Source organism: Lolium perenne, chromosome 4 (assembly GCF_019359855.2).
Source record: "Lolium perenne isolate Kyuss_39 chromosome 4, Kyuss_2.0, whole genome shotgun sequence".
Classification (NCBI taxonomy): domain Eukaryota; kingdom Viridiplantae; phylum Streptophyta; class Magnoliopsida; order Poales; family Poaceae; genus Lolium; species Lolium perenne.
The window spans coordinates 157,772,474-157,780,606 of NC_067247.2; the positions used below are offsets into that span (position 1 = coordinate 157,772,474).

General features: G+C 43.9%; 1 protein-coding gene across 1 annotated transcript; it reads right to left on the minus strand.

The window, feature by feature from the left end:
* Nucleotides 1–585: 585 nt before the first annotated feature.
* Nucleotides 586–4,251, minus strand: LOC127294266 (transcription factor VIP1). Its single transcript, XM_051324046.2, has 4 exons — nucleotides 3,649–4,251; nucleotides 3,289–3,421; nucleotides 1,286–1,370; nucleotides 586–1,139 (listed from the first exon to the last, which is right to left on the minus strand). The coding sequence occupies exons 1-4, from the start codon at nucleotides 4,155–4,157 to the stop codon at nucleotides 868–870; spliced, it is 999 nt and encodes a 332-aa protein (XP_051180006.1). The 5' UTR covers nucleotides 4,158–4,251; the 3' UTR covers nucleotides 586–867.
* Nucleotides 4,252–8,133: the final 3,882 nt, after the last annotated feature.

Below are 8,133 nucleotides of genomic sequence, written 5' to 3' on the forward strand. Positions count from 1 at the left end.
GGTAAAGCGCTACTTCGGCGCTCTTATTTTAGCGCGTCTGAAAAAACTCGACACTGCCGTTCATCAAAAAACAGCTAAAGTGGCGTTGTAAAGAAGTTTTAGCGTGCCAAGTTTTTGGACATCTGTTGGAGATGCTCTAAGATGGGCTCTCGTTGTGCAACAAAGTGCTAAGCAGTATAATTGTATAAACAGATCATTATAGCTCATGCCAAACAGTTAGCTCTAGATTCACTGGTTTGGTTGTGCAACAACAACCTCAAGAGTTGCTGGTTTACGCAATTTTCCCTAGAATGTATGATACCTCAACTGTGGCCGTAGGTAGTTTAAGCAATCCACTCTAAAGGACAGGAGAAAAGTAGGTAAATTGGATGATGCAACATTCTCAACCTGATGGGAGGACGCACATCATACATCACATCAACTTCGGGCAGACAATCCCCCGCTGCCGTCAAGCGAATGAGAGAGCCCAGCAGCTTGTGTTTCACGCAAATCACAGGGTACATCAACTTCCAACACACGGCCTCCTGCAATTACTTGAAACATATCATCAGTATTCAGCAGCCGGAAACCAGGAGAGTTCCCAACTTCCCATCCAGAAAACCACTTCATTCACCATAACATCTTTACAGGGTGACAACTACAGGCAACATGTTAAGCATTTTTCGTTCAGACTTCAGGCCAAGGCATGCATGGCCCCAAAAAGAAAAATCGAAGAGACAATGGACCACGATACATGGATGAAATTTCTTGATTAATGGTACAAAGAACAGCTAGCTACCCTAGGAATGATTTGATTCATGTGCATACGGTATACATCAGTTATCTTTACAGCTACCGAGTTGTGGTCGGTATGTGCCTTCTTTCTCCTCAGATATAATCCATGGAGTCGCTTAGAGACTGACCGCTCAGCGACTGGCCTCCATTTGAAGAATTCTGGAGATGGTTTTGCTGGTGGTGCTGCTGACGAACTTGTTGGCCTAGGAACTGCATCTGCTGCTGCTGCTGCTGCTGTGAGAAATAGTTCGACATCTGTTGCTGATGCTGTAGTCCTCCATTAAAGGGGTTGCCGTTCATGCTTGGAACTTGACCTGCCGCTATCTTAAGCCGCTGGACTTCTTCTCTCAGGGCATCATTCAGAGCTGCATGAAACAGATTCATGGTCATTAGGTGACGAATTGATGATCGCTCAACCTCAAATGCCTTAAATGTTCACGAAACAGGAGAGTTTTTATTCGGAGCCTAGACATTACACCAAATAAACTTTGAAAACAAGACTAGGACATACCATCTCGAAGTTTGGCTTGTTCTTCCATGGACTGCAACCGGAGTTTGAGTTCTCTGTTCTCGACAGTTAAACCAGAAGTGTCCCTCTGGATTACAAAAAAGAAAAAATCAACAACAGAAACAGATAAAATAAATGCAACAAAAGATAGCATTAGATATGACACATTGACAATGAGCAATCAAAGGCACAGCCACACAGTTGCCAGTGGAGTATAATTTTGAACTCATCCTAATGACGGATAAAATCACCAAGAAGTACTTAGACTACTCATAGTAGGAATAACATAGCTAGTAACATCACACAACCCAATGCATTTTGCTGACATGGCATGACAATGAATGAAGAAAGAGAGTGAGGTGGCAACTAGCTATGTTACCATAACATCACACACCCCAAGATAAGATGAGTCTACAATATAGTACTGTAAATGACACAATGCATGACACCACATATAAGTTATTACCCACTATGGAGGTAGTAACTTAGACTAGTAACATATGCTATGTTACTAGTCTAAGTTACTCCCCACTATGACTAGTCTTACAAAATTCACTGCCTTTCCTGGGCAATAGCATTGAATCTGGTTAAGTCTTACTAAATCTCACTTATTTCTTTTTCTAACACAGATTAGACATTCAGTACTGGCCAAGCTTTGTGGAGAATAAGATAAATCTTATGTTACTATCCCACCAACCAAGACAAAGCTTCACACTAGCACCATCCATTTGCTTTCTAACATCTTCAATCAAACCATCTTTCATATAGAGCATCACTTCCCTGTTTCTGACACGACTGACCAATCAAATAGAGGTGCCGGCATTATCACACCTACTTTTTGGTGCAAAAAATCACGTCACATTAACTACAGGATCAGCTTATTATGCTCCAGAGCATTCAGTAGTACGTACATCTGTTCTACGTTCCCCTTAATACTATGAACTTCTATCTTTGCGTAACTAGGAAGAGACAGTTAGCTATTCAAGGGCTATACAAAAGATCCACTGCATGCTCATGTAAAAGACATGGAAATACAGGTAGAGAATCTTTGGTTCGTGGTATTCTTTTTACAGATTGTCACTAAACAAGACATCAAACTTCAAAGCGAAGCTACTCCAAGGAAGTTTTCTTCAAAGAATCCTGTAGTTTTTAGCTTCAGTGTACAAAGGAAAGTTTTATTATGTAGTTATGATGAATTTGACGCGCTAAAGATTTAAAGGTGGGTGGGTGCATCTAACAAACCAGTCACTATAACAAGCAAAAGGGATACAAGCAAATAATAGAAGCCGATAACAAAATGAGAGACCTTGGGAAGTGAAATTTGCAATTTCAAAGTGACAAACGGTGATACGTGAAAACTAATTTGTACCAAACGGAGACTTGCATCCACTACGCTTGAAGAGTCAACTATCAAAAGCACTAGAAACTTGAAATTTGGAAGAGCCAAGTGGTGGGAATGGGGAAAGACGGAATGCCGTTGTCAAAGAATATTCCTTGGGAATCATAGCACAAAAGGTAATATATGATCTCTTACCCAAAGGTGTATGGAACCCAAGATATTTTGGGAGCCTCGAATATCAGAAAATGAAAGTGGGCGGTATTAAATTGTAACTCTACAAACTCCCTTGATAGAATAAACAAAGCGGATGTTTGTATTAAATCTAAGGAGAGAAGGCAAGTTACACGAGGGGAACAGATAAGCTAAGATAACGAAATATATTATTTGAGAGGATAATGAAATATACTAGTACTATAACGGATCGCAAGAAGTTGCAAGTTAAAGTTGTTTATCCTAGTTGCTTATGTCAGAACGCAAGGTTTGAGTTAGTCAGGTTCATACAAGTTACCAATCCAGTAGCCACAGCTGTCTAAGAGAATAAGCAAAGCAACCGAGTAATCAGACAGAATATTGGCTTCATCTTTATTGCGGTTAAACAGAGTCAAACAATCATAGTACTGGTAGTAGCACCGAACACACACAAAAAAAGCAAATCAATTATAGATACCTGAAGAAGCGTGAGCTGTGCGGATAGCGTGGTGGCCTCTGTCTGCAGCGTCTGCACCTTCCTCTCCAGCTCGCCAGTGTACTTGATCTTCCTCTCCTTTGACCTCGCCGCGGATACCCTGTTGGCGAGAATCCTGCACAGCAGAGACCAGCACCACCAAGAAAAATGATGAAACCACGTACACCTAGAATAGAATATGATTCTATTGAACCAGAGGGAGGAAACCCTAGAAGACAAAATTAGACAGCACAGCAGCAAGGAGCTAGATCTCAGTAACGCAGAGCAGCAGAACTAGCAGCAAGCTAGAACTTGGATCTACCAATCTTAGCAGGATGGATAGAGTGAAGGGGGAAAGCTGACCTCTTAGCGCGCTTGGGGTCGAGTAGCGCGAGCTCGGCGAGCCTCTCGGCGGGAATGGCCTTCTTGGCGTAGTCCGGCAGTCCGGCGGAGAACGCGGACTCGCCCTCGGACGGCGAGCTCGCCCCATCCATGGAGCCGCTCCTCTTATGCCCGGCCCCGCCTCCTCCTCCTCCCTGCAGCGTGAGGCCGTCGAAGAAGGCGGCGTCGAGCGACAGGCTCCTCATGTGCGCGCCACCAGCACCAGGCGGCCGCGGGGCAGGCGACGGGGCGGTCGCAGCAGCCCCGTGCGGCGGCAGCGGCGGGGGGTGCGAGGCGGGGTTGGAGGAGACGGCGGGGGAGTCGTCGGAGAGGGAGGGGAAGTCGATGTCGGAGAAGGAGAAGTCGCTGTCGGGGTCGAGCAGCAGGTCCGTGTCCGGGAAGCGGATGAAGGTCTCGGAGTGGGCTCGCCGGTGGCCGCGCCCGCCCACTCCGGCGGAGGACGGCGCCGGCGGCGGGAAGCGCGGGTCCATGGCGGCGGTCGACGGCGGCGCGGGGCGGGGCGGAGGCGGCGCGTGGTTTTCTTGCTCGGAGCGGGGCGGAGGCGAAGTAGATGCGGGTAGGTATGTGCGTCGGGGCGGGTGGGGAGTAGTACAAGGGTCAAAGAGGAGGATGGGCGGAGGCTGCGGCTCGCTTCTGCGTGGACCCGGTGCATGGGCCTGATGATACAGCACGCATCACGAGGCAGGATTCGTGGCGTATGGTTTTGGTGCGGCGGGTGCAGGGAGAAGGAGGAATATCCGGCGGTGGAAATGGCAGGAATTCCTCTGTGGGCTTACCGAAGATTGACTGGACCCGGTCTACGGGGTTGTGGCCAGAGAGCGCGAACGTCCTGGTGCTACCGACGGCGCGATGTGTGTCCGGTGCATGAGGTGGGTGTACACGGGACGGGATGGTGGTGGAGCGAAGCTGAGGGGCGAAACGGTAAATTCAGTGGGTGGGCTGGCCGTGGAAGAAACGCCGCGTGGTTCCGAGAAAAAGAGCGCCCTGTCGCTGTGCGGTCGCTGTTTGGCTGTCTCTTGTACTACTTTACTTGGAAAATTAATGACATGTGGGCCCCATAAGCTTAGGGGCCTTGTGGGCAATGGTGTACGTGGCGTTCTCGTGACTGTGGGAGACACTGGGCCGTGCGTTTCGCTGCTGGCCTGTGGTCTCAGCGGGAACGGGGTGGAGGCTGGAGCCTCTGTCATAGTTCAGTTTATTTGTTTTTGCAATCAAACATTTGAAATTAAGGACAAGGCATTTTTTTAACCTGGTCGTAGATGCTTCTGGTTAAATAAAAAATAGAAAATAATAGAAAATAAATTTATAAAAAAAATCTGAAGACCAGAAGCCTTCTTCTTCTACTGCATTTCTTTTCTTTTTCATTGTAAAATCCGTAACTCGAACGAAGTCCGTGTGACCGGCTGAGTTGGATTCCTCTCGTTGAACTAGGACATTTCCCGAGAGTACTTAAATTCGGGAATAAGTTGCACCAAAAATCTCCGGAAATAGATATATGTAGTGGTATGTGCAAAAAAAAAAACAAATTTGAGTGATCTAAGCAACAAATCTAGATGTTTCAAACAACACGGCATTTTGTCTTTTTTTTTGCATAGATCACTACATATGTCTTTTCTCGAAGATTTTTGGTGCGCAATTAGGACACTTATTCAAAGTTCATTGTCTGAAAGTTTCAGATTTTTTTGAATTTGTTTGCTATTTTTTTATTTCTTATTTACCAGGAGCATCTACACCTGAGTTTAAAACTGGTTTTTCGTGAATTTAACTTCCACTTTAGTATTTTATTTAAAAAATGAATATAACCATGACTTCACAATAAGTACAAAGCACCCCAAACATTATAAAAATTAATTTGAGATCCTTGGACCATCTAAAGACCACTACTACCGTTAGAGTGTGCCGCTGTCACTGCATCCTAACCGGAGTCGTCCTGACGTTGTTGATGACATTGGGGAAGTCTTCGTGCACGTGCCCCTAAGGACCAGCGCCCTAGAGCCGAAGTCGTCATCATTGAACCCTTGAATTGATATGAATCTTCTAACACTAAACATATAACACATGTACGTTGGACGTGATTTGCCTTCCTGGGAAGCGACGACCATACGAATACCCACCCTCCTCAATGCCACCGGTGATATCGTCGCCGACGAGGTGGATATACCTTATTCTTGTCTCACACAATGCCACCATAGCCACCATACCGACAACTCGGGTTGATAAAAACTAATTTTAGGGACCCATCTATAACACCGAGCATAGGTCTAAAGTCCCCACCCATCCTACCGTTGGAGCGGCTAGCAGAGAAGGCGGGACCCATCAATTCATGTGCGTAGATGATGAAGAGGAGGAAGCCCCAATCGTCGCTTCTCTTTCATTCACGTGAGAAGAGAGACAGAGCTTTGATAATTTAGAGTCAACCGGAACTCCTTGACTTCCACTTCACAATACTATTTATAATTTGGTTGTTACTTAGTACTATCTCCGTTTTAAAATATAAGTTTTAAAAAAAAATCTAGTATTACATGCATGTAAAATGTATGCATGAACTTTGTAGTTTGTTGACACATATTCTCACATATTTGCAACATATATAATGTTATATCCATGTTTTATATTAATTTTTGGGAATTTACCAAAGATCCCTTTATTTAGGTTATAACTCTACGGGACAGTAAAACCTTGTTTTGTGTATAAAAAAATTACTTTCAGAGACCTAAATGGAATCAGATTGAGCTCACGTGACGTCAATATTTCATCAAAAGAAAGCATCTGGAGTGCTTGGACCTCACGGGAGGGGCATGGAGGCCAAAAAAGAGGTGTGGTGGCGCGCCCATGCAAGGAGGGCGCGCCACCCATGCTCTTTTGGCCCTCGGCTGTTCGATTCGCATGATTCTTTCGTCCACGGACTTCGTGTCTGCAGTGGGGCGTGGAGTTGTGTGTCTGGCAGATCTCATGGGATCCAGCCCGTCTTCGTGTTCGTTGGTGTGGTTACAAGTTTGGCTCTTCTGATCTACAATTCTCATCATTGGCGATGGTTGTTACTCTAGTTGGTCCTTCGAGTCTTAGCACGACGACTTTTTGTCCGTCTACTACAACATGATCTACTTCAACAATCTTTGCCCGACTCCGGTGATGGAGGAGCAAGGACAGCGGTGCGCTTTTTCTGCTCGCTCCACTATTTGTAGCCATCGCTAGGAGATCCTATTTGTAATTTTATTACTTTTGATCTTTGTACTGCTATTGATGATTGTTAATAAATCGGTAGTCAAAAACATACAAATAAAAATAGAAAGCTTATTTAGCTTTCTAAAAAATTGTATTTTAGAACCAATATAGTAACATGTTCATGTGACCTGCACTTTGTGCTCTCAGATGCAGGCACACCCTATATACTCCAAAAAATGTAGTAATTTCAATAAAGTGAAAAAAAAAATCAAATTCTTTTGGGAATCAAAGATAATCCAGTATTGTACTCGTATAAAATTGTTTGGCCAAGAAATGATTAACATTGATTTCAGGCAAAAAAAAAAATCTATGATGAATATAGCGTGAATAGTACTTTAATATAGGACCTTCAAGTCTGTTTTTTTTTTCACCCAGGAAACAAGAGAAGTTATTCCATGGTGAATCTTTCGTATACGAGTACAATACATGATCATCTTTGATTCCCAAAAATATTTGAATTTTTTTGACCTTTTTCTGAATTACTAAATTTTCTTAATATAGGGTGCGCTTACTCCGAGGTTCACCAACGTATTTTCCCATGTTCATGTTGGTACTTTCCCATAGAAGCATGATTATAGTCCTAGTTCTAATACATAATGTGCCACCTTGGGATCATTTGCTGCTTCACATAACACTAGCAATGTACATAGTAGTACGTACTTTGGTTATTTCTATCACACTCACGGTGTGTTTAATCAGGTGCATCGTTTATTTCTACCACCCAGAAAAAGGCCGTTGGTTTCTAGGTTAATCGGTGACATTTGAATAAAGTACATAGCTTAGTGACGAGTGAAGGCTTAACATAACTTGGATTCGCACAGGTTCTATTCCACCGTGAGCAAATAAAATTTCCATCTAAGTAGTAACGATGATGATTATTCCAAGTCTTGTAGAGTTCGTTGTCGACATTATTTAACAAAATTTTAAAAAGTGGATGGCGCTGAAACATTTTGGCTCTCTGGGAAATTTCTGCGTAATCCTTTGTGCCCCTCCCAACAGAAGAGAACTCCTTGGTCATCTTCCTTTTATTATTTTTTTCGCTGGCAGAAAGATCCTATCGCTGGTATAAATCGATTCTTTTAAGGATCTTGTAACACATGGAAGGATCTTTCCCTGTGTTGTGTGGCAGAACTCTAACGTGCAGAATTCAATTTAGCTCCCGGGTGCGTATGCTCCCTCTAGCAAGAAAATATATTTCGAAGTGTCGAAAAATTTTAACAG

What these genes read in the sequence shown, in the direction of transcription:
- LOC127294266 (XM_051324046.2), bottom strand. Translation starts at nt 4,157, where the DNA reads ATGGACCCGCGCTTCCCGCCGCCGGCGCCGTCCTCCGCCGGAGTGGGC. An exon ending in CACAGCTCACGCTTCTTCAG is followed by an intron (nt 1,371 to 3,288) that starts GTATCTATAATT and finishes TTTGTAATCCAG; the next exon opens with AGGGACACTTCTGGTTTAAC. An exon ending in ACAAGCCAAACTTCGAGATG is followed by an intron (nt 1,140 to 1,285) that starts GTATGTCCTAGT and finishes TGTTTCATGCAG; the next exon opens with CTCTGAATGATGCCCTGAGA.